Source organism: Bubalus kerabau, chromosome 19 (assembly GCF_029407905.1).
Source record: "Bubalus kerabau isolate K-KA32 ecotype Philippines breed swamp buffalo chromosome 19, PCC_UOA_SB_1v2, whole genome shotgun sequence".
Lineage (NCBI taxonomy): Eukaryota > Metazoa > Chordata > Mammalia > Artiodactyla > Bovidae > Bubalus > Bubalus kerabau.
In genome coordinates, this window is record NC_073642.1 from 54,372,369 (window position 1) to 54,399,945 (window position 27,577).

Below are 27,577 nucleotides of genomic sequence, written 5' to 3' on the forward strand. Positions count from 1 at the left end.
TTCCCCCTACAGGCTTCCCAAGTAGCTCAGTGTAAAGAATCTGCCTGCCAGTGCAGAAGACATGGGAAACGTGAGTTCGATCCCTGGGTTGGGAAGGTACTCTAGAGGAGGACATGGCCACCCACTCCAGTATTCTTGCCTGGGGAATCCCATGGACAGAGGAGCCTGGAGGGCTGCACCCCATGGTGTGGTGAAGAGTCAGACACAACTGAGCACACACATTCCAGCTATGTCATAATTCTAATCCTTGCTGAAACATCTCCAATTTTTTAAAAGTATGCCTTTTTTTAAAAGTTCCAATTAAAATAGATGTCTTTATTGGGAAAAATATTCAGTTTAAGACAAGGTCTTGCCTAATTAACAACTCAAATACATATATATTTTTAAAATATCAGTAAAATACTTTTATTTAATGTTGTCTATCAGGAATGATTATCTGAAAACTGTATATGGACTAATATCCCCTAAATTTCTGTATGTGAATTTTACTTACATAAATAAAATATTTTTTTGTTTTCTAAAGTAGTTGGAAAAAAACTTTTTCACATTCAAAATCATAATGGAAATGGTTGGTGTGTATAATAGATTGTATTATTGTTCATAATGTTCACTCCTCCAACCCCTCCCGCTACAGACACTTATTTTCTCTTTGACATGTATTTGGCTTGGCTGTGTGACTTGATTTGAGTAATAAAACTTGAGGAGATGTGACACATCCTAGATTTGACCTGAGAAAGGTCCTCAGAGCAAGTCACTTGAAATCATAGGAGTGTTCTTCACTGTTAGCATCTGTGTTATAAATGAATTGTTTTTATCTCATTCCGCAATTTGAAAACTTCAGCAAGAACCTATTGCCTTCAGAGACCAACTTGTTATAACACTTCACAGGGAGAAACAAAAGGAAGCTTTTAATCACTTCCTCTTTTCAAAATCACTGTGAAAAGAAGTGACCACCATTTGATCAAACTGACTTTTCCAGCTACATCCTTCTGGAGAAGGCGATGGCACCCCACTCCAGCACTCTTGCCTGGAAAATCCCATGGACGGAGGAGCCTGGTGGGCCACAGTCCGTGGGGTTGCTAAGAGTCGGACAAGACTCAGCGACTTCACTTTCACTTTTCACTTTCCTGCATTGGAAAAGGAAATGGCAACCCACTCCAGTGTTCTTGCCTGGAGAATCCCAGGGACGGGGGAGCCTTGTTGGTTGCCGTCTATGGGGTCGCACAGTGTCAGACATGACTGAAGCGACTTAGCAGCAGCTACTCCTTCAGCATGATTAAGATTAGGAAGATGTTTTGTGGCCACAAGCTATTCTTTGTGTAGATGCCACTTTGTTTATTCAAACTGCAATGTCTTACTTTACTGTACACACACCTGGACTCCTCAGTCTCACGCCCACCATTCATAAAACTGAATTGAGTAAATTATCAGTCTCTTCTGGGAGACCAAAAAATTGTTAAGCATGCCTTCCTTATGGATATATCACACACATGGCAACTGAAGATTAATCTTCTCAATACATTTAACATTTATCCAACTGGAAAGACGATTTTCTTCAAACAGGCATACGTGGTAGTCACTATTTTTCCACTTTGTCACTGATATTATGGGCATCCAAAGTTGGCACGTAATAAATAAATTGCGTGTGTGTGTGTGTATCCTTTCGGAGAACGCGATGGCACCCCACTCCAGTACTCTTGCCTGGAAAATCCCATGGACAGAGGAGCCCGTTAGGCTGCAGTCCATGGGGTCACTCAGAGTCGGACAGGACTGAGCGACTTCACTTTCACTTTTCACCTTTATGCATTGGAGAAGGAAATGGCAACCCACTCCAGTGTTCTTGCCTGGAGAACCCCAGGGACAGGGGAGCCTGGTGGGCTGCTGTCTATGGGGTCACACAGAGTTGGACACGACTGAAGTGACTTAGCAGCAGCAGCAGTGTACCCTTTTGTCCTATATATTTATGGTATACACATATGTTATTGTCTGTTATTTCCATTCTCTTCTGGTTGACTTCCCCATAGTATGTTTTTAGTAATATACATTCTGTAAACATAATTTATAGTATAGCTTTAATTTATGTTTTCATTTTCTATTCTTGTTAGTTCCCTGATCTTTTCCAGATTACATTTTTTTCTATTGTTGTTGTTTAGTCAGGCAGGAACATAACCAAAATCAGCTTTGTGTCTTATGAAGCTCACAGTCAATTACTGACTAATAAAACTAATCATTTTCTTAGAACTTGGAACATATCTCCTAATTAAAGTCTTCTTGGCTAGGGAACTAGTTTATATGATACACATCAGCCTACGTTCCCTTTTAGCATCACCTTTCCTACCAATCTGTGTTAGTGACCTAGGTCTCCATAGAGACCCTGCCCTTTAATCCTATGACCCAGCCACAAACTATGAAATATGGTTCTAATCAAAGTATTTTCAGAACCATGAGTCTTTCCATCTGGGAAAAATGTGTTTTCTGATCTAGATAACAGAAGCTCTGTGTAGCTATGAACCAGATTTTGTAGTAGAATCAAGTATACATTTCTATTCCTGGTTGATTTTTATTTTTCACTGAGTATGGAAGGCTTATACCCTCTCAGTTTTTCATTCTCTGTAGATTAGTACAATTTTTAAAGGAAAGGGGTTTAAAATATTTTTACTTCACCTTCTTTAAATTGAAGACTTTGAAATCATTGGGATGGGAAGAAATGGGGAAACTAGTTATGCCTTCAAAACATTTTGTATCGCTCAATATTTTTGAGTAAAATCTGTTTTTTACTCATTTAAATATTTTGATGAATTATGATATGTCAGGTTCAGTACTAGACAGTAAAACTATACACAAATGAGTAAGACAAAATGCTCACAGTGAGGAAGTCAGAATACAGAATGATAAATGTGACTTCAACACACACATATGTATAGATATTGTGGAATTTTGGTGACAGGATGACTAATTCCATGTGGGTTGATAAGGAAAGGTTGATTAATGAGATGACATTGGAGCTGAATTCTTGAAAGAGGAGAAAATTCACAGATGGAGAATGGGGAAAGAGAATCAAAGACAGAGTACACAGTGTTCAGTCATGGTGGTGTGACAGATACCGTAATTCTGTGGGACTGCCAATACTCAGCGTGGCTGGAGCACAAAACACCTACTAATGAGTGAACCCCTTCCCCTTTCTTCCACACAAGGACTTTGCCCAAACCACAGGCATGTCTTCATGCCATTACTATTTTTCTTCTCTACTAGATCACTTCCGTTAACTTGCAAACAAAGCAAATGACTCAACCAAAAATGTTGACCAAAAAAAAAAAAAAAAAAAAAAAAAACCCTCAATATAAACAAACACACCACACCCTGTCCCTGGCCACATTATCTGCTCCATCTGCCACCTATCTCATGCTTTTCAACAAAACTATTTGAAAGGGCTGGATATACTTCTTCCACTAATTGCATCTAATTCTTATTCTTAAAAATTGTGTTTAGTATAAATTGTTTAAAAACCAAAAGAACATGTATAATAAATTTTCTGTATCAGTTCAGTTCAGTTCTGTTGCTCAGTTATGTCTGACTCTTTATGACCCAAAGAACTGCAGCACACCAGGCCTCCCTGTCCATCACCAACTCCTGGAGCCTACCTAAACTCATGTCCACTGAGTCAGTGATGCCATCCAACCATCTCATCCTCTGTCATACCCTTCTCCTCCTACCCTCAATCTTTCCCAGCATCAAGGTTTTTTCAAATGAGTCAGCTCTTCGCATAAGGTGGCCAAAGTATTGGAGTTTCAGCTTCAACATCAGTCCTTCCAATGAACACCTAGGACTGATCTCCTTTGTGATGGACTGGTTGGAACTTCTTGCAGTCCAAGGGACTCTCAAGAGTCTTCTCCAAAATCACAGTTTAAAAGCATCAATTCTCTGGCTTTCTTTACAGGCCAACTCTGACATCCATACATGACCACTGGAAAAACCATAGCTTTGACTAGATGCACCTTTGTTGGCAAAGTAATGTGTCTTATTTTAATATGCTGTCTAGGTTGGTCATATCTTTTCTCCCAAGGAGCAAGCGTCTTTTAACTTCATGGCAGTAGTCACAGAGCTACAGTGATTTTGGAACCCATAACAATAAAGTCTCACACTGTTTCCATTGTTTCCTCATTTATTTGCCATGAACCAATGGGACTAGGTGCTATGATCTTACTTTTATTAATGCTGAGTTTTAAGCCAACTTTTTCACTCTCCTCTTTCACTTTCATCAAGAGGCTCTTTAGTTCTTCTTCACTTTCTGCCATAACGGTGGTGTCATACACATATCTGAAGTTATTAATATTATTCCCAGCAATCTTGATTCCAGCTATGCTTCATCCAGTCCAGAGTTTCTCATGATGTACTCTGCATATAAGTTAAATAAGCAGAGTGACAATATACAGCTTTGACGTACTCCTTTCCCAATTTTGAACTAGTCTGTTTTTCCATGTCCAGTTCTAACTGTTGCTTCCTTACCTGCATACAGATTTCTCAGGAGGCAGGATAGGTGGTCTGGTATTCCCATCTCTTGAAGAATTTTCCAGTTTGTCATTTTACACACTCAAAGGCTTTGCCATAGTCAATAAAGCAGAAGTAGATGTTTTTCTGGAATTCTTTTGCTTTTTCAATGATCCAACAGATGCTGGCAATTTGATCTCTGGTTCCCCTGCTTTTCTAAAACCAGCTTGAATATATGGAAGTTCAAGGTTCATGTACTCAAAAGTACATAGGCAATACTATATACAGAAAAGTATGAAGTCAAGAACTACCTGGAGTAACAGGCAAATTTGGCCTTGGAGTACAAAACAAAGCAGGTCAAAGGCTAACAGAGTTTTGCCAAGAAAACGCACTGGTCATAGGAAACACCCTCTTCCAACAACATAAGAAAAGACTCTACACATGGACATCACCAGATGGTCAATACCAAAATCAGATTGATTATATTCTTTGCAGCCAAAGATGGAGAAGCTGTATACAGTCAGCAAAAACAAGACCAGGAGCTGACTGTGGCTCAGATCATGAACTTCTTATTGCCAGATTCAGACTTAAATTGAAGAAAGTAGGGAAAACCACTAGACCATTCAGGTATGACCTAAATCAAATCCCTTGCAATTATACAGTAGAAGTGACAAACAGATTCAAGGGATTAGATTTGATAGACAGAGTGCCTGAAGAACTATAAATGGAGGTTTGTCACACTGTACAGGAGGCAGTGATCAAGACCATCCCCAAGAAAAAGACATGCAAAAATGCAAAATGGTTGTCTGAGGAGACCTTACACATATCTGAGAAGAAAGAGAACTGAAAGACAATGGAGAAAAGGAAAGATATACCCATTTGAATGCAGAGTTCCAAAGAATATCAAGGAGAGATGAGAAAGCCTTCCTCAGTGATCAATGCAAAGAAATAGAGGAAAACAATAGAATGGGAAAGACCAGAGATCTCTTCAAGAAAATTCAAGATACCAAGGGAACATTTCATGCAAAGATGAGCACAATAAAGGACAGAAATGGTATGGACTTAACAGAAGCAGAAGCTATTAAGAGGTGGCAAGAATACACAGAAGAACTATACAAAAAAGATCTTCATGACCCAGATAGGCACAGTGGTGTGATCACTCACCTAGATCCAGACATCCTGGAATGAGAAGTCAAGTGGGCCTTGGGAAGCATCACTATGAACAAAGCTAGTGGAGGTGATGGAATTCCAGTGGAGTATTTCAAATCTTAAAAGATGATGCTGTAAAAGTGTTGCACTCAATATGCCAACAATCTGGAAAACTCAGCAGTGGCCACAGAACTGGAAAAGGTCAGTTTTCATTCCAATCTCAAAGAAAGGCAATGCCAAAGAAAGCTCATATTACTGCACAATTACACTCACCTCACACGCTAGCAAAGTAATGCTCAAAATTCTCCAAGCCAGGCTTAAACAGTACATGGACCATGAACTTCCAGATATTCAAGCTGGTTTTAGAAAAGGCAGAAGAACCAGAAATCAAATTGCCAACATCTGTTGGATCATCAAAAAAATAAGAGAGTTCCAGAAAAACATCTACTGTTTTACTGATTATGCCAAAGCCTTTGACTGTGTGGATCACAACAAACTGGAAAATTCTTAAAGAGATGGGAATACCAGACCACCTGATCTGCCTATTGAGAAATTTATTACAAGGTCAGGAAGCCACAGTTAGAACTGGACATGGAACAACTGACTGGTTCCAAATTGGGAAAAAAGTCCATCAAGGCTGTATATTGTCATCCTGCTTATTTAACTTATATGCAGAGTACTTCATGAGAAACGCTGGTCTGGATGAAGCACAAGCTGGAATCAAGATTGCTGAGAGAATTATCAATAACCTCAGATATGTAGATGACACTACCCTTATGGCAGAAAGCAAATAAGAACTAAAGAGCCTCTTGACGAATGTGAAAAGTGAAAAAGTTGGCTTAAGCTCAAGATTCAGAAAACTAAAGACCATGGCATCTGGTCCCATCATTTCATGGCAAATAGATAAGGAAACAGTAGAAACACTGAGAGAGTTTATTTTGAGGGGCTCCAAAATCACTGCAGATGGTGACTATAGCCATGAAATTAAAAGACACTTGCTCCTTGGATGAAAAGCTATGATCAACCTAGACAGCATATTAAAAAGCAGAGACATTACTTTGCTAACAAAGGTCCTTCTAGTCAAAGCTTTGGTTTTTCCAGTAGTCATGTATGGATGTCAGAGTTGGACTATAAAAAAGCTGAGTGCTGAAGAATTGATGCTTTTGAACTGTGGTGCTGGAGAAGACTCTTGAGAGTCTTGGACTGCAAGGAGATCCAACCAGTCCATCCTAATGGAAATCAGTCATGAATATTCATTGGAAGGATTGATACTGAAGCTAGAACTCCAATACTTTGGCCCTCTGATGCAAAAAAAATGACTAGTTTGAAAAGACCCTGATGCTGGGAAAGATTGAAGGTGAAAAGGAACGACAGAGAATGAGACGGTTGCATGTCATCACTGACTCAATGGACATGAAATGCGTAAACTCCAGGAATTGTTGATGGACAGGGAGGCCTGGCCTGCTGCAGTTCATGGGATCGCAAGGAGTCAGACATGACTGAGCGACTAAACTTACCATAAATGTAGGCATCAATATATTACTTAATTTTGCATAGATTGAAATATTATGTAAATTATGTCATATTGTATGTATTGTGACTTTTTTTTTATAGCTTTTCATCCTAAATGATGCCTGTAGCTATACTTCATACACTTTAACTTGTGCATAGCATTTCACTACACAAATTACCCCAAAATTACCTAACTGCTCACCTCACAATAGAAATGTGGATTGCCTTTTCTGCCACATGCCATGTCATTAGGGTTATTCTTAAATATTGCATCTTGAACTTGTGTGTCAATTTTTCTAAGGTGGATTTATAGATTTGTTCCACTCTGTCAAAAACAATAAATTGTTTTAAAAAAATAGTTGTACCAAACTGTACTCTTCTGCTGCTGCTGCTAAGTCACTTCAGTCATGTCCGACTCTGTGGCCCCATAGACGGCAGCCCACCAGGCTCCCCCGTCCCTGGGATTCTCCAGGCAAGAACACTGGAGTTGGTTGCCATTTCCTTTTCCAGTGCATGAAAGTGAAAAGTGAAAGTGAATTCGCTCAGTTGTGTCCAACTCTTAGCGACCCCATGGACTGCAGCCCACCAGGCTCCTCCATCCATGGGATTTTCCAGGCAAGAGTACTGGAGTGGGGTGCCATTGCCTTCTCCGTGTACTCTTCTAGTAGTGTGTAAAATGCACTGTTGTATTACATTATTACTAGGCCTTAAAATTACCAGAATTTTTGAAATAAGCTTTTAGGCTTAAAACACCTCACTGGAAATTTAACTTCTATTTTTGTTTATTATTGAATTTGAGCATATATTCATATATTTAGTGGTCTTAGATGTTTCGTCTTCTGTAAATTGTCAGTCCAAGTGTTTAGATATTTATCTATTGGCTAATTTATTTGTATTTTTGCTAGTTGCATCATTTTGCTAGGGTTTCAAATTTCCCCATTTGTGAAACCCTTTTATGGAAACATGACCTGGGAGATAATTATGTGGGTCTCTGCTGCTCTGTTACACAATGGCTGATGTGAAGTCTCTAAAGTAACACACTCTCTCCCCCCAACTCATTTCCTTTTTTGCTTTAGAAATTATTTTTTATCTCATTATTATTTTGTGTTTTTCTCTCAAAGCACTTATCACATAACATTACTTAATACATCTTTTTGTTCTTAGCACATTTTTGATGGGATATAAGCTCTTCCAGGACAAAAATTTGGTTTTAATGTTAGCAATGACATCATCACTGACTAGAAAGAAAACTGGGATGTGTTACCTGCTAAAGTATCATTCACTGTTCAATAAATGAATGTATTAGACCAATCATGTTCCTTTGTATTATGCTCCCCCAGCTCTTTAACCAAATGAACAAGGAATAACTTAAAATGTGATATTACTCAAAATAATAGCTTAACAGTCAAAAGAGCATGTTTGAAATTTATAGTCATAAAATAGGAATTTGTTTCTCCATCATAGATTACTCATCCACTTTGAAATTTGTGAGTTAATGATTGTTCTTAAAAGTTTACCGTGAATCATAACTAAGAATCTTTATACCCAGAGATCTGTAAACTGGAAAATTATTTCCTAATGCTGGGTTTAATTAAACACAACTTTTAGTAAAAATATCCTGTTTACTGGAATTGCTTTAAAAGAAGAATTATAATAAATGTCTTTAATTTATTAAAATATTATGGGGAATCCAACACACAGATGAATAAAAGATAAGAGTTTGCTTTGAATTTGTCTTGCAAATTACTGGTCATAATGTTAGAAAAAGGAGAAATTTGAATCACAGAAATCTAAGACTACACAGAAGTCAAATCAAATAAGAAGGAATTGTGTTTAATCCTGCATCAATTTGGATAGTTGTCTTAATGGAAGGGAGATCACAGTGCCATTAGTTAATCTCATTATCAAGGTTTTTTTTTTTTTAATAAATCAGAATTATTTGTCAAATCACACCAAAGACAATTATTATGAACTTCCTAAAGAAGTATTTACCAGGTTTTCAATGAATGCAAAGGGAAGTACCTCGAAACTGAAAATATTTTCTTTTAGAACAATTGTTTCTGTTTGCAGATCTGTGTTGTCAGTAGTTACAGTATAAGAAAGTGGTCTAAAGAAAAAAATTCAAATAAATTTATGGATTTTTATAGTCTTATAAAGATTATAAAAACAATGTTCTTTTAAGTGCAACCACTTTATGTAAACCTGTGGAATTTATCAGCTATCGCAATTATGTACCAATTGTCATCATTCAATTGGTTATTTTGAAATTTACCAAAAACATTTCTTTAAAAATCATTGCTAAAAAGCCTAATTAATTAAACTGAGCAATTACTTTATCTTTGTTTTTGTTAAAAAGTAAAAATTTTAATACACTGTTTTCTTAATACAACATTGGTCATTTCTGTGTTTGTTTTTTGAGCGCCTTTTTCATCTTAATAACAAGGTGTAGAATCTTTTGGAGGATTTAGAGTTGTTTAATAAGCTTCATAAATCACATGCTTTTATGTTTTTGTTTTATCCTACTCACTATTCAGCAAGTAGTTTTAAAACTTCAGAAATCTGTTTTCTACATTATACATCAGAGTGGTGAGCAATCCATCGCTGGTTTATGATCATTAACGCATATGCTCAGTGCCATTCACCATCTCATCTCATGCTCCTTTGAGAGCTTGAAATCACCTATCATAGTAAATCAAACCAACAAACAAACTGAAATTATGAAGGATTGCACACTGCAGTTCTGCATTGCCAATATCCTGTACTTGCTTTTTTTTTTTTTTAACCAGACCATCAAACTGAAAATAATCCAAACCATGTTTATCATTTGTCTCCTCTACTACAATAAATTTCTCTCCTGACTTCCCTATTTCTTCTGATGGCACCACCATCCTTCTAGTCATTTATGCTAAAATGTCTGTGCATAAATTTTAACTCTTCCTTATCTTAAGCTAGCACATATATACTTCTATATACTGAAATTCAGTAAGGTCACTTCAGTTCTATTTTATTACCTCCGTAAACTTACTTAAATTCCTTTTTACCTCTCATTTTCTCTTTTACAAGAAAATCCTAAAATAGTGATAGCTTCCACTGGCTGGTCCTCCATTCATCTTTCCTGTGAGATAATATCCCCAAGGCTCACCCTGACTGCATAATCACCCTGCTCACAGGCTCCAACAGCTTTTCTTTACCTCCTACAAAGTCCAAATCATCAACATTTGCTCCCAGTAGAGAGAGAGGAGACAGTTATCATGGATACCACCACAGTAAATTCTAGATCTAAGAGGAGCCAAAGGGTCACTGGTCAGCTATCCAACAGAAATGCAAGGAAAACTAGGGAAGACACATTACCAACTTTTCTATGGACAGTGGTCTTTTCTGGACTTTCTATTATGAAAACCACTTCCTAATTTAGAAGCAGATCTTCACAACATGATTCTCTGTAGAGTCAAAGCATTTACCCACCATGAAAGCCTAAGACAGATATTTTCTTCTCCTTACAACCTGCAAGCCAATGGGAAAGCAAACAACCCAGGTTTGGTCAATTATTTGTAACTACCTAAAAATGTGATTCTTGAAAAAATATCATGAGGAGGAATGGAAGTGGAGTATGAATCTATAGCAGCAATAGCAATATATTGCTGTGTACAATAGCAAGGTCATTTTACACCTGACCACTATCCTGGTGGCCTGTGTCCATGGTGGTGCTATAGTCAGATTGGTGGGGTTCTTTTTGTTGTTGTTTTTGTTTTGCCTTTCACTGGTTCCTGACCATTTTCAAAATATAGTTCCCAAGCTTTCTTACCAACTTAAGGAGCTATGCAAAAATACTTCCAATATAGTACTTTCTGCATAAGATAAGTAGATCAGTATCCAAAGGCCGCACCAAGCACCATAACTGAATAGAAGGCAGAATTTCCTCAGGAAAATATGTGGACTATGATTTGGTAAAAGTGTCATGTGGGTGTCAGAAGGCAGAGAGTTCTACTGGTATTCAAGGACTGGATTCCAGCAGCAGAGGGAAAATATTTAATTAAATAATAACCTACAGTCCTCTGAAAATGAATTAAGCAAAATGTTTAGGAAGTGTTGGAGGCCCCTGTAATAAGACAGTATAAACAGTAGGAAGGACATGTGAATTTCACGGATATGGAATTAAATGACTCCTTCTAACAGTGAGTCATATTGACTTTCATGACTAATAGAATTTATTCCTTTTTCGCAGTAGCCAAAACCAAACTTTGATTCTTTAAGTTGTGAGATTACATCTGTTGAATATATCTCCATATCTCTTATAGAAATTTAGGGCACTCTTCCAAAAATAGACCACAAATACTGCAATGGAGACATACATGAAAATTCAGAGACTAAGTGTAACCCAAACTCCCAATGTCATTGATCTCCCTTAGTCAGACTAGTAATACTCCTTTATCTATGAGGCAAAATAATACTATATCTTTTTTTTTTTTAATTTTATGGAGTTAGCTTTCCTCATGACCTATTTTGGTCTACAGACATATACCTGGAATCATATTTCAACATATTCATATTTCCAACTGGCCAACTGCAAAGTCAAAACATGGAAGACAAGGCCACATAAAGAGGGAGGGGAATATGTACATCTATGGTTAATTCATGCTGACATATGACAGAAATCAAACCAATATTTTAAAGCAGTCATCAATTAACTAAAAACAAATATTAAAAAAAAAATAGAAGTGCAGGACTTCGCTAATTTCCAGCCAGTAAAATCTGGAGAAATTTTCTGAGAATGGATTCCAAGGGTATACAGAACATAAATTTAGAATGGGATGAATATTTTAGGGGTGCCTTTACCCATGACTCTGAATTAGATATACTCATTTACATATATAGGAATAATTACAAGGATTTGCCTGCTTCTCTGGAAACCTGGACTCAGGAGTGTTGCATACTAAACACAGTTGATAGTATATGGTATAATATGAAGTAAAGAATTCAAAGATTTCTGGAGCATTTTAATTTTATAAGTGTATGTGTGGAAGAAAAATGTATGTGGATATTGGGTAGTAGTCAAAAGGTAGACCTAGTGGACATTTGTCCAGGATCTGAACCTTTATATTTTAGAGGAATGCTTCATTTTCTAAATCTTGGTGACAAGTAGGATGCACTCACTCACCAATATTGAGGATGAGCACATAACCTATTGTTAACCATTTTCTGCTTTGCAGAAGTAGATAATGCAAAGAAAACTGGACAGGGTGATTAGATTCAAGGCAGAGGGTTGAACAGCAGCTGCGTCCATTGGCAGTAACAGTATCTGCTGTATCCAGCATAGAGGACTGGGGAAGTTTCCAGTGAGAAGAAGTGGCAGCATTCTGGTATGTTCTATCTCCACTCTGGTTCCTTCCTTCTCCCAAACATGATTCTTTATATTTTGTTGCTGTTAATTTGGGATACTCCACAACAAATTATGCTATCTGTTTAAATTGGCCGTTCTCAATTTTGTAACATATCATCAAAGATTATTAGTCTAAAGTTCAAGCACAGATTTTGCATATTCATTGGTGTCTATTTTAGGTGTTAAAAATGCAATGGGGGACTCATTCTTGGAAGTACAGCTGCTGCTGCTGCTGCTGCTAAGTCACTTCAGTCGTGTCCGACTCTGTGCAACCCCACAGATGGCAGCCCACCAGGCTCCACCGTCCCTGGGATTCTCCAGGCAAGAACACTGGAGTGGGTTACCATTTCCTTCTCCAATGCATGAAAGTGAAAAGCGAAAGTGAAGTCGCTCAGTGGTGTCCAACTCTTCGTGACCCCATGGACTACAGTCCACCAGGCTCCTTCGTCCATGGGATCTTCCAGGCAAGAGTACTGGAGTGGGTTGCCATTGCCCTCTCCTGGAAGTACAGCTAGGATATCATTTTGTAAGTGCAGAGCAGTGATGGCAGGTGGGTTAGGGTCATTCCAGACACTTCATCTGAAAAAGGGCAGAAGAAACCAGAAACAAGAGCAGAGTCTTCAAAATAAGCTGACATTAACAATGAAGCTGTCTGAAACTGTTTTCTTTTCCTCACAGTTTACTGATTAGTGTCCTAAATAGGGATAAGGAAACCCTGACTTTGAGAGTTCCAAGCCAAACACATCATATAGATGACCTGGCTAATCCAGAATAGTTAGAAGTTGGAGGATGGCCAGAGATGTGTGATATGAAGATTGACAATTTCAGGGCAAGATTCAGAAAAGGTGTTCCTAAAACTTACTGGTCTCAGGAAGAAGGTTCTTGATGTGCTAAGCAGTGTCATTCCTTGTTTCTAGCCAAGAGATTACAAAGACAGCAAATGGCTGGGGATTCAACCTGAAAAGTTGAAATGGGGCCTGGTATGTGGAAAGCTAAATCTGGCATTCATTCTCCTCCATAAGCAGTTCAGGTTTCCATCCATGCCCTACTCTCCAGTTAAACAAGAATTTTTGACTCTGCAAATATTGTATATACTTTTGGGATGCTAGTATTTGTCCATTCATTCATTTTTATTAACACTGTTCTTTGTCTAGAACATATTCCCTTTGTGACTCTGTCTAGCAAAATCCTATCAATCAAAGCTGAGTTCAGTGGTAAAATCTTCCACAAAGTGCTGCTGATCTGCCCACCTGGAATCTCTACCACTACTAAATTCTTTCAGCATTTTGTAGTAGAATGAATACTGTGGCCCCAGTCCAGTGCAGGCTGAAGTCTATTGATGAAAAGCAGAAATCAATCAAGTCAAGGAAGAGTTCTGGGGTATGGATTAACATAAGGACTTGTCTCACCTTGGTAGCAAAATTTCATAATTAGAAACCTCAGTTCTGGGCCTGTTAGCTGAGAAAGGAGGCTAAATCCAGGTGTGAAGGAAGCACCAAGGGCATCCCAAACCAAGAACACAGCTTCTTTCTTTCTCCATCTCCCTAGTATTAAGTAGGAAGTTGGGCATGAGCAATGGAGGAGTGGCCTAGCCGAAAAAGATTCAAGCTGATCTCTAAATCCCACCCCAGAGCAGCCCAGGAGAGCTCACAGATATGCTACAAAATAACCAGAGACTGTTCCAACTCTGGGGCATGGGCCTTAGGCACGCCATGGATACAAACTAACCACAGGGGCTTCTCCAACTCTGGTACATGTGCCCTTGATGCACAGCTGTGTCCTCAAGTGACCTTAGGCAGCAGAGAACCTATTAAGGGTTCATAAATATGTTATACATACATACATCTGATTTTAACAGACCGAATTATGGAAAAGGCATGTGCAATCGAGTCTGCTGTTGTGCAACTTGCAACTGTCAATCAAGACTGTCAGTCCACACCCACCGAGATGAATATGTAAAAGCCCTGTCTTGATAACCCAGTACCTCATCACCTCTGGTGCCAGCGCCTCTCTTGGCTTGGCCCACCTCTTCTTGGAGGTGTTCTTTCTGTTCTTAATAAATGTGCTTTTGCCACGGGTAAGACCTCAGATTCTTCTTTGTATTCTTACCAAGGACCAAGGCCCACGGGGTAGGGCTGGGGTTGGGGGGGTCCTCTTTGATCCTCCCCAAGTCTGGTAACACTAGTAAACCGGAAAACTCTTCCCATTCTCCTAGGCCTACTTCTCTAGTAGAAAAATAGGACAGGGTTGTACTCAGTCACTTGAGTCATGTCCGACTCTCTGCAACCCCATGGACCATGGCCCGCCAGTCTCCGCTGTCCATGGGATTCTCCAGGCAAGAACACTGGAGTGGGTTGCCATTTCCTTCTCCAGCGATAAAGTACGAAGTGAGTGAAGGGAGTGAAGTGAAGTCATTCAGTCGTGTCCGACTCTTTGCAACCCCATGGACTGTAACCTACCAGGCTCCTCCGTCCATGGGATATTCCAGGCAAGAGTACTGGAGTGGGGTGCCATTGCCTTCTCCAAGGACAGGGTCACACACACACATTTTGTTTGCATATGAGTGGAGTGAGGTAGAAGGAATTGACAGTATGGTTCACTAATGGTGTATTATTTATTTTATCACTGCTATAGCATAAATTACAAAGGCAAATAAAATTCCTCTCTTTTTGGGGGCTTCCGAAAAAGCATAGTGCTATGTACGTAGCATTGGAGAAGGCAATGGCACCCCACTCCAGTACTCTTGCCTGGAAAATCCATCGACAGAGGAGCTGCAGTCCATGGGGTCACTAAGAGTCGGGAACGACTGAGCGAGCGACTGCACTTTCACTTTTCACTTTCATGCATTGGAGAAGAAAATGGCAACCCACTCCAGTGTTCTTGCCTGGAGAATCCCAGGGATGGGGGAGCCTGGTTGGCTGCCATCTATGGGGTCGCACAGAGTCGGGCACGACTGAAGCGACTTAGCAGCAGTAGCAGCATGTACATAGCATAAGCTCAGTAAAACACTTTTAAATAGACAAATGAACAATTAACACTATAAAATATCTTTATTTCTTTTTTAACATCTAATACTGTAGTCTGTAGAAATTATTTGTCATATCTATTTAGATTTGATACTCAGAAAAATATCACTCTAGTTTATCTTACCCACATTATTTCTATCTCATGGTCAGTATTTGGATGCACTTCTGTGATTAAATTTTAGTAGCAGTTAAACTTTTCTTAAGTATATACTATCATATCAACCCCCAAAATCAATGATATTTGAGTGATTTCCACTATATTTCTATAAATTACTAGAAATTGGTCATTATAACATATTTCACACTTTAGTGTAATAGAATCCCAAACAATAAAATCAGATACTATGGAAAATGTATTTAAGTCTTGATAAAAAAATTTTTTTGATGTCTTAAATCAAAACTGCATCTTCATTTTTTTAAGCTTGCATTTGAGGATAATAAATGGACCAATGAATTGCATACTCCCAAAGTGCATAACTTTGAAAGCATAACACATAAGCATCTGATTGATTTTGCTCTGGGCAATTATGTTGAAATAGTCATCATAATATAGAGTAATTGGTTTTCTTTTTTTAGCCAAGACTATATCAGGCCTATCAAAAAATTGAAAGGAAAGATGCCACTGAACTATATTACAAATTAAACATTAAAAATGAGAATTTTTATTTGACATTATGACAATTTATAGCCCAAATAATAATTTAACTTTAAATTTAACTTACCTGAAAATATTCCCAAATAAGTTTTCAAAAGATGGCTAATAATATATCTAGGTGGTGACATAAACCAGAATTACTCCATTTCTATTTTGGCAGTTATTATAAATAAATTTGAGCTGTGATGCAAATTCTATTTCACTCTAACTCAAAATACTGAAAATTATATCTAAATTCAATTTTGTTATTTACATATTTGCTCAACTGTACTTGGGTATATTTAATTGCATTTCAAAGGACTTAAAATGACATCCCCTGTGTGCTAGGTAAGTGTTCCAGGTAATTAAAATGATCAGTGTCCTTTCATTTAATCCCTGCAGTAAGCCTATATAAAAAGATCTCACAAAGTCAGACAACTTGTGACACAATTTGAAATTAGGAATTACGTTCTGTGACTAAAATCATACAAGTTTTGAATATATTTTATCATATTTTATACAGGCATCTTTTTTGATGCTTCAAGGTCACCACCAAGATCGAGGGAACAGTTAACACTTTCATGCTTTAAGTCATATTGAAGGCATATTTGTCCTCACTCTGGTAGAACCTGAACTGTTATGCTTGCTTCTGATATTTTTTTGATACTTTATTGATGGCTCAGTGGCTGTTTACTTTGGTTGTGTGTGGCTGTTTGCTGAGATGCTTCATGTTTATATGTCCAACTGGCTTCTTGGAATTTGCAGTATGCAGAAACCTGATTTCACCTAGCACTTTAAATTGCATCTGAAGTATAAATTAATGAGACCTGTGTGAGTGCCTAAATCTCTCTTAAATGAAATGTTCAGTTCAACTTCAGTGAAACTCTTCAATGAAAGACCACTTCCATAGTCATTTACCTACACCTTCAGACTGGCTGGTTTTGGCTAACAGGCAGAAATCAAGAGGATGTAGAAGGAAGAAGACAGTGTTTCCACTTTCCCAGCTTTGGGCAGTGCCTCCATTGGCTGCCTTGCTTCTGTGGCTCTAACTCCCACTGGATGGGCTAACTGCAGCTCAGGATTCTTCTGGTTGACTCCAAGGCCTAAGTTCTGATAACACTGCCTCTTTCTGTGGTCTCTCTTGCCCTGGGCTAGATGGTTTCCTACTGCTGCTAACCTACAAGTTCTTAGCACTTCCATCACTTGTAAAACCAATTCCACGTGCTAAATCTCCTTCTTCAAAATATTTTAAATGCCTTTAACAATGCCTTTTAAGAGTTTACAAATAATATTTAGACCCTGGTACTACAGAAGGTGAAAAAGCAAGATCATAGGCATCTAGATGAAGATCATCCTGGACCAGGGAGAGCAAGTTCAACCATGTGGGAGAGAGCTGCCAGCAGCACCCATGGCACAGCAAAAAGGACAGTGTGGCTGCCCCTGGAGGGAGGAGATGAGCCCAGAGACAAAAAGTGGGTCAGAGAAAAGAAAGGATGGAGGATAAAGCACATCTTCTAGAACCTAGTAGGTCATCTTTCTTTTTCTCTAAAAGAGATGGAAAATTATCAAAGGCTTTTTAACTGTAGGATGTGATGATTTAATTTTTGTCTTAACCATTTTTTATTGAAAGGGTCAACAGCTGAAGTAGAACGACATATTTGGAAGGTAATGAAATATTTTGGCAAAAAGAAAAAAAAAATGGTTGTGACAGGAAAATAGTGGTGGTGATAAGGAGTGACCAACTCATGGGGAGGTTATGAGGTCAAGTCTACAGGATTTGAGGGTGAATGTTAATGCATTAAAGAAGAAAAGAATACTTTGGTTTAAACATTTATTAAGATATTTACGTGGAGATACTGGGTATATGAGAATGAGCTATATGAGTATGGACTCAAATGGAAAGAAAGATGTGACCTATAGATATAAACTTGGAAATTACCATATATACATAGTAGCTTTAAAGCCATGAGACTAAATGACATCACTAATAGTATTTCCTTGTTTATTCCTTGTAGCTTATTTGTAGAATACCAAGCCCCAATAGTATTTCTTGCTTATTTTGGATAGGTGAATTCAAGAAAAAATGACTACATAATCTGTAGATTAATAATATAGAAAATATAGATTACTTTTATATAAAGCTACAGAACCTTTTAAGTATTCTTTAGCTAACGTATTCACAATGAGGAGTCATATATTTAGTCCAAGTATTTTTGAACTTGTTTTTTAAACAGGTGTATTATTTAAGTTCCACATCCAGGTCATACTAAGCAGGGACTTGATAAGATACATGCAGTGTCTTAGAGAAGCCTAGGTCTGCAGTCTCAGGGCTTGAGCACTGAAGGCTCATCTGTTTCTTGCTTTAGAGTCTGCAGGTATCTCTGCTACATTTTCCCCTTCCACTGCAGGCCATCTTTATCGACATAGCAGAAAGTATATTCATCAACACTTTAACATCTTTACATCTTATGACTTCTATGATTCAGAAAAGAAAAAAACCAACAGTTCACAGAACAACCAAAAAGCAAGAAAGTGCTGAAAAGGCTGTATATTCTGTACCATTTTCAAGGCCAATTTAACTGTCCCTTAAGAAAATATATTTTTCATTCTTTCATTCATTGCCTACATATATATATATATACACACACACACATATATTTTGAACATGAAGCTATTAGCATTTCTCCTTCAGAAACATGAAAAGATAAGAATAGCAGCAGCATTTGAAAGCATTTTCCTTTAATACACTTTTTTTTACAATTCTATGCATTTTATCCCAGATTTCATAAAGTTAAAATTGATGTAACAAATTACCTGAAATGTTTGATCAGTATAGAACAATAAAGGTTAGTATCAGAAATATTTAGAAAATATGATATTCACTAGAAAACTACATAAGAAAAGATTATTTAGTTTTAAGTCTAATACTCCATGCCACATTTTAGAATTACTTAGATAACTACAGTTAAAAAAAAATTCTTTTTAACTTTGAAGCTATGAAAGCATGCTAAACTTACCAGAGTATGATGTGATGATAAATTATTCAACACTGCATGTGAAGATAGATCTGCAAAATAGAAAAGAAATACCTTTTTGTCATTTATTCATTCAATAGGCATTTTTTCAGTTGACTGTGCTTTTCACAGGATAGCAGTATCTGATTATAGAAAAAAATGATAAACTGAAAAGATAACATACTAAATTTAACTGCAATTATTTCAGAAATAAACACTTTAACTTCATTAAGAGTCCAATCCAACCATCAGCCAGTATACTCAGATTTGCTCCCTGCACTGGTGCCACATAGTTTAAGCCTGATCATCTTTTCTAACGACCTGTGCAAAAAGCAGAAAAAGCCTTGGCTCTGCTCTTGCTATACTGAATATCCTCTGCATGGAACCCGAGTCATTCTTATAAAACAGAAATCAGATTGAGCCACTCTCTTCAAGTCAATACTCTGGTTGTTTCCCCACATCCTTAGAATAAAATACCAAGCTCCTCCCATGACACACACATCTGGTCCCTAGCTCACTCTCACAATCATCCTCAATTCTCCCGCTTTTCCTACTTGCTGTGATCCATCTCTTGGTCATTTTGCTATTCCTTGACTGGGCACATGCCTGTCTAAAGCATTAGACTTGCTCACCTCTTTGCTAGAGCTCATTAACCATGTGTCTAACGCTGGTCATTCCACACAACAGTCAGGTCTCTTCTGACTGTCCTCTTCATGCAGAGCTCATTTTAAACCACTGGCCCTCCACTCATTAGGATACTTTAATTTTCCTCACAATATTTACCTCTGTCAATACTGTGTATATTTATTTGTCTAATATTTCCATCCCTAAATAAAATGTGAATTCCTGGAGAGCAGAAACTTTTCTTTTTTTGCTGTTTCTCAGGACATAGAAGTGCATGGCACTCAGGTGATATATAATAAATTCCTATTTTAATTCATTAATTTTCCGATTGTACCTGTACAAACTATCGTGTAAGTGGATATAAATTACAGATGACACCTTTCTAGCTCTGGAAGTTTGGGCAGGTAAGCAAACTATTTGGCAAAATGGTTGCAATGACATTTATTTCATGTGTAAAGTGCTTATAATACTGCCTGACTCATTCAAATGCTCACAGAAGGTTACTTATATTTTATTTTAATTATGTTATTGTTTACATTAAAATGAACTGCTACATTCACGTAAAGGAAATGTATATCCGCTAAACATGTATAAATATAGGGTCCTCATTGTACTATTAGTATCAGGTTCCTGGCTGTAATGAGGTTTATTTGGGAGGCAAAAGTTCCTATTACACAAAATATTTACTCATGAAATGATCACAATTTCCTGAAAAGTATTGTATATATTCTCTGTTATAGCTTGTATTCCTATCTAGAATCAGTTCGAAAATATTTCCATAGTACTGAATTTCAAATTCCATTTTTATCTTCAAGTTGACTTTTTTCAGTAACAATTATTCTCCACTTACACAAATTTTCTTTGATCTTTTGTTTATTTTCAAGGCTCAGAGAAATAAATATGGATAATGTTTAAGATGAAATACAGTTAAATGGATCAGTGATCTTTCATTATTTTATTATTAATGGTAGAATAAACCTTAAATAGAATTTGCTTTTTTTGTATTTTGCTTTTTAGGGGAAAAGATGAAGGACATGAGAATATATCAGTGTTTGTCTTAAGATCAGTGCATTGTCAACATAATCTCCCACACCTTTTCAAATATATTCCTCTGCAATGATAACCTCTTCCAGCAAGGACTCTTTGCACTATGTTTGAAGTTCCTTTGATGTTACTGTATTATTCCATATGGAGCCAACTGCAACAAAACCTCATCACTTGAAACTAAGAAGACTTTTTGTTCTACAACAAAAATAAGAGTTTGAACATTTAATCATATGGTTTTATGTTGACCAGCAGTATCATTCAAAGGATAGATTAACTTTGCTGAGACCAATTTTCCTGGTACTCAACCAAATATTAAAATGGAGCCCTATAAATAACATTAGTGTACTGTGAAAAGGCAGCAAAAAATAGCATCAATATCATCAGTCTATGTCAATCAAATTATTGCTGCTATTGCTAATGGGAGCATATCATCAAGTACTTAAATTTTTCCGAGTTTGTTAACAAACATAACTCAAGTCCCTGTATTTTCAGTATACAGATTACAAGACAATTTTATTGGCATTGGATATGGATTTATTTCAGGTGAGTTTAAGCAAGATGTGGACAAGATCCTTAGAGTTGACAACATCAGGGTAATGATTAATCTTACAGGATGGGAGAAGATATTTATTATTCACAAAGATATATGCTGGAGATTTACCAAGAAAATTAAGGATGTCATTACTCAGTATGTCATCACCTATTTAAACATAAAATACTACTACCAATAAAAACAATTGCCTATATATTTTGTTATTTTGCTCTGAACCAAGTAAATAATGATTTTTAATTTGCTATATGAATTGCCTTATCATGACAACAGTGTTTAATTCCTCTGTTTAGAATTGTGGAAAGTGAGGTTCAATTCAGTTCAGTTCAGTTGCTCAGTCGTGTCCGACTCTTTGCGACTGCATGAATCACAGCACGCCAGGCCTCCCTGTCCATCACCAACTCTCGAGTTCACTCAAACTCATGTTCATCAAGTCGGTGATGCCATCCAGCCATCTCATCCTCTGTCGTCCCCTTCTCCTCCTGCCCCCAATCCCTCCCAGCCTCAGGGTCTTTTCCAATGAGTCAACTCTTTGCATCAGGTGGCCAAAGTACTGGAGTTTCAGCTTCAGCATCAGTCCTTCCAATGAACACCCAGGACTGATCTCCTTTACGATGGACTGGTTGGATCTCCTTGCAGTCCAAGGGACTCTCAGGAGTCTTCTCCAACACCACAGTTCAAAAGCATCAATTCTTCCACACTCAGCTTTCTTCACAGTCCAAATCTCACATCCATACATGACCACTGGAAAAAGCATAGCCTTGACTAGACGGACCTTTATTAGTAAGGTAATATCTCTGCTTTTCAATATGCTATCTAGGTTGATCATAACTTTCCTTCCAAGAAGTAAGCTTCTTTTAATTTCATGGCTGCAATCACCATCTGCAGTGAGGTTAACAGAGCTCATTTACTTTGTTCACATAGTAAGTAGGATTTATATTTAGGTGTTTCTGGCATCAAGGTTCATGATTTTTTATGATTTAAATATATGGTCTATTGAAATAGGCTAGAATTTAAGTCAATTTCTTTTTTATCTTAATTAGAAATATTTTCAATAATTTCTTCTAAGCATTCCTTCCCAGTGGGGCATAATTACATCAAAAAGAGCTAATATTTGGGAGAATCAATATAAGCAAACTTATTGGAGTACATAAGAAGTTATACACTGGGGGGAAAATGTCCTGAACTTGAAGTTGGAGATAGAAATAATCCCTTCTGAAGATTATCTAAATTAAAACTGTCATAAAATACATGCACAAGCTTGCTGCTATCTTTAACACCGAGATTCATGGTTATTTTACAGAAGTAAGAAAGTAGTAAGAAGATAAATATTACTGGATAATTAATTCCCTTTTATTTTTTTAAACAAAGTTGTCACTGGTTATTATTTTACACAATCAAGAATATATTCTTTATCTTCTCAACTATCTTCTTTAAATAGCTATGAGTCACTGTAGCAAAATATAAAAATTATATCAAAGGATGCTAAGGATATTGTGCATTTCCTACATCCCATACATTCCAAATAAATGAGTTTGAAGCAAAATATTTAAAAACAAACTCTTTACCTATAATACAGATGATTTATCAAAAACCAACCCATAATTTTCCAAGTAAAATACAATTTTAAATGAAACAGGAACTACACAGAGTTATTACTATCAGTATTAATATGTAATATTTCTTGGCATATCTAGAAAATTCAGAAAGAACAGATCATGAAAATCTGGCATAAAGAAATTACAAGGAGCTAAAAGAAGATCTAAAATTATCTTCTTTTGCTGATAAGACTGCATACACAGAGACTCAAAAAACGTCTAATAATATTTTTAATTACTAAGGTGATTGTTAAGGTGGCCAGTTATAAGTTTTACATATTCAAGAAGAAAAAATGTAGAATAGGAATTACAAAAAACATTGGAGTGAAAAAATTATGACAAAACAATAAAATTCTCATAAATATACATATATCTTAAGGTATAATTCATATATAATTTACTCAAGGGTAATTCTGCTAGTTTTGACAAAGGCATATAATCAATAGGTAGAACAGATTCTTTATCTTCCCTAATTTCTCCTGTGCCCCTTTCAGTCAACAATGCTATTATCCTAACTTTTTACAGACACTGTTCTGATTCTTGTCCCTGTGATTTTGCCTTTTCCATAATGTTATAAAGATTAATAGAATATGTAGATTTTTGAGTCTGACTTCAACTGAGCATAATACGTTTGAGATTCATTGACCTTGTTGTATGAATCAGTAGTTCATGTATTCATAGCTGAGAGATATTCCTATACATGTAATAGTATTCCCCAGTTAAGGAACTTTTAAAACAGGACACAGTGGATAAAGGTGATGAAAATGCACATACGTCGTTAGATCATAAGTGCTAGGGATGTAATGTGCAACATGATTAATATAATAAACACTGTTGTGTTATACATGAAAGTTAGGAGAATAAATCCTATAAGTTCTCATCCCAACAAAAATTATTTCTTTTTATTATTTTTTCTCTATAATTGATTTAAATTTATTGTGGTAATCATTTCATGATGTAGATCAAATCATTATGGTATACATGTTAAATATACAGTGCTGATATCAATTATATCTCTCTAAAACTGGATGGAAAAAAGTCTCAACTAATAGTAAAAAAAAAACAAAACAAAACAAAAAAAACAAATTTTATAAAGAAATAAATTACACAAAACTATAGGAACCAACCATGTAAGCCAATCTAGCATTTAATCTAAGACATGGAGAATACGTAGAAATTAGCTGAACATTCAGGAAAGTAAAAAAGATATTGTTATTCAGTCACAAAGTCCCATCTGACTCTTTGCAACCCTGTGGATTGCAGCATGTTAGAAATTAACTGAACATTCAGGATAGTGAAAAAGACATAAAATGTCCATAAACTTAGGCAAACCCAATAGAAGAAATGAAATTTTAATGAAAAAAAAAAATGCATCCAGAAATAGAGCCACATAAATAGTCCAATTAATCTTTGACAAGGGAACAAAAGCCATACAATGGAGAAAAAAAGAAGCTTTTCAATAAATGATGCTGTGACAACTGGACATCTTCATTCAAAATAAAATGAACCTAGACACAGACCTATACCCTTAATAAATTAACTTAAAATGGATTATAGACCCCAACATAAAGTGCAAAACTATAAGACTCCTAGAAGCTAACAGAAAATCTATATAGCCTTGAGTATTATGCTGAATACTAAGGGTACAATCTATGAAATAAATAAATTTATAAGCTAGACTTCATTAAAATGTTTTTAAAAATTTGTTCTGGTAAAGACATTGTCATGGTAATGAGAAAACAAACTATAGAATAGCAAAAAATATCTGCATGATACATATCTAATAAAGGACTGTTACCCACCCAATATGTACAAAGAACTCTCAAAAGTCAATAAAAATACAAAGAACCTGACTAATATGTGGCCTAAATGCCTGAACAGATACCTCACTAAAGAGATAAACAATGACAAATAATAATAGGAAAATATTCTCCATATGATATCAGTAGGGAATTGTACATTAAAACAATGAGATACCAAAGGAAAAAAAATAAAAGAAAATAAAACCTTATTAGAATGTCCAAAATGCCTAACACTAATACTAAGAAATGTTGGTGAGGATGTAGAGCAAAGGAACTCTCATCATTGCTGTTGGGAATGTAAAATGATATGGCCACTTTGGAGGACAGTTTGGCAATTTATTAAAGTAAACGTACTCTTACATTTGATCCAAGAATCATGTTCCTTTGTATTTACACAAATGCTTTTAAAACTACGTACACACAAAAATCTGCACGTGGATATTTTAGAGCAGCTTTATACACAATTGCAAGCAACCAAGATGAACTAGGTTGAAAGGACAAAGACATATAGACAATGGGATACCATTCAGCATTAAAAAGAAATAAAACATCAAGCCATGGAAAGACATGGAGAGACTTTAAATGCATATTAGTAAATGAAAAAGGACATTCTGAAAAAGCTACATTCTATATGATTCCAACTACTATAATGACATTCTGGAAAAGGCAAAACTATGGAAAGTATAAAAAGATCAGTGATTGCCAATAGGCAGAGAAGATGGAAGTATGGAAGGGAGGGATGAATAGGTGAAGAACAGGATTTTTAGAATAAAATTATTCTGTATGGTATCATAAGGTGGATACTTATCACTATAGAAAAGCTATAGCATGTAAAAACACCAAGAGCAAATCCTAATATAGACTGTGGACTCTGAGGGATAACAATGTAGGTTCATCAATTGTAACAATTTTTTTTTCATGAAAATTATTTATTTTTTGAATTTTGAATTTTTTATTTAAATTTATTTTTTAAATTGAAGGTTAATTGTTTTACAGAATTTTGTGGTTTTCTGTCATACATCAACAGGAATCAGCCATAGGTATACCCATGGCCCCTCCCTCCCATCTCCTCTCCATCCCATCCTTCTAGATTGTCAGAGAGTCCCTGTTTGAGTTCCCTGATTCATACAAAAAATTCCCATTGGCTATCTATTTCACATATTGTATTGCAAATTTCCATGTTACTCTCTCCATATATCTCACCCTCTCCCTCCTCCTCTCCCCTCATGTCCATAGGTCTGTTCTCCATGTCTGTTATTGTTAATAATAAAAATGGGAAGTAATTACACTGAAGTAAAAACACTTCAGTGTAATGAAGTGTTTATTTCCATGCTGTATAATTATAGATAGTTTTCCTGCTTTACTAATTTTTCAAATAAAACATAAAGTATAAGCTTTTATCATTTTTATAAGCTGATAATTGTTATCAGAAGAAGTCACTGAAAACCTGAAATGGAATAAAAAATGTCAATAGAGAGATGAACAGATTATGTTAATATGCAATTAATCTCAGTATAATATAAAAAGATATAAATAAAAACAGGAATGAAATACCCACTTACACCCTTCAGACTGGGAAATACAAAATGAGTTACAAACACACAACAGAGGCACAGTTGTGAAAATGAGTACTGTCATAAGTCACTGGGAGGAATAGAAATAGCTTCATCTCTAGGGAAACTAATCTGGAATGAGCTATCAAAATTTTATATGTATATAACTTTAACCAGCAATACCACCCATTTATTTTCTGTGTTCCTCTCTACCACATATTTGTCATGTGGAACTCCTAATTTTATTTAGTTTCTCTGGATCTGTTCTCCCAACATTGCAGACTAAGGGGATCAAGTTAACTAAGAAAATGCATTCAATATTAAATTGTATTTAGGGCCCTGAGAATATAGATGGTTTAGATTTCATAAATGTTGTTACCAACATGCTCTGCTAGGTGGTTTTCTACAGCATGGTTTAATTGGTTAGATGGGGAACACATGTATACCTGTGGTGGATTCATTTTGATATTTGGCAAAACTAATACAATTATGTAAAGTTTAAAAATAAAATTAAATTAAATTAAAAAAAAATAATTGGTTAGATACTATCAGAGGGAGAAAATAGTTTTCTTAAATATTATGTTTGGTTTCATTTTCCCAAGAAAAATGACAAAAGGAGAAATAGACAAATCCTAATAGCAATGACAAAAATGTAATTAAAAACATGTGACAGCACGTTTGGTAGAAACAGAAGGAATTAAGGGAAAAATCATGAATAGGAAGAGAATAATTGGGTCTGTGGACTAAAAATCTTCTTGAGGTCAAAGAACAGTCATAGTTGGGATTGTTAGACTAATAAAATGTAATAAGATCAGAGGAAAAACTTCTGTATTAGTTATTCTATAACTTCACATTTTGATGATGAAATTGTCTGGGACTATGCTAAAGCTGAAACTCCAATGCTTTGGCCACCTCATGCGAAGAGTTGACTCATTGGAAAAGACGCTGATGCTGGGAGGGATTGGGGGCAGGAGGAGAAGGGGACAACAGAGGATGAGATGGCTGGGATCTTCCTCACCCAGGGATCAAACCCTTGTCTCATCCTTTGGCAGGTAAATTCTTTACCATTGATCCACCTGGGGGTAGCAAAGACCAGAATCATCAAATGCAGGAGATTGTCCAAAAGGTCATTAGGTATCAGCAAGCAGTTGTAGAAGTAAACACAAATATGATAAGTCCTAAAAAAAAAAAAAGTATATT

The 27,577-nt window shown here is 36.3% G+C and overlaps 1 protein-coding gene across 46 annotated transcripts in view; it reads right to left on the minus strand.

Moving 5' to 3' along the window:
- LOC129633627 (craniofacial development protein 2-like) overlaps positions 1 to 27,577 on the minus strand; it is a 472,452-nt gene that overhangs the window by 99,605 nt on the left and 345,270 nt on the right. For 30 of the 46 annotated variants that reach the window (XR_008705189.1, XR_008705173.1, XR_008705190.1 and 27 more), the window contains 2 exons: positions 27,443 to 27,555; positions 19,207 to 19,256 (listed from right to left, as the gene is read on the minus strand). Coding sequence is in view for 18 of the 46 variants with exons in the window: in XM_055555447.1 (XP_055411422.1) it covers positions 19,207 to 19,256; positions 27,443 to 27,555 (163 nt within the window). In the remaining 28 variants the exon portion in view is untranslated. Of the gene's footprint in view, positions 1 to 16,277; positions 16,325 to 17,801; positions 18,665 to 19,206; positions 19,257 to 20,920; positions 21,070 to 25,139; positions 26,272 to 27,010; positions 27,556 to 27,577 lie in introns of those variants that run through there. The other 16 variants (XR_008705174.1, XR_008705169.1, XR_008705176.1 and 13 more) reach the window with 11 other exon arrangements.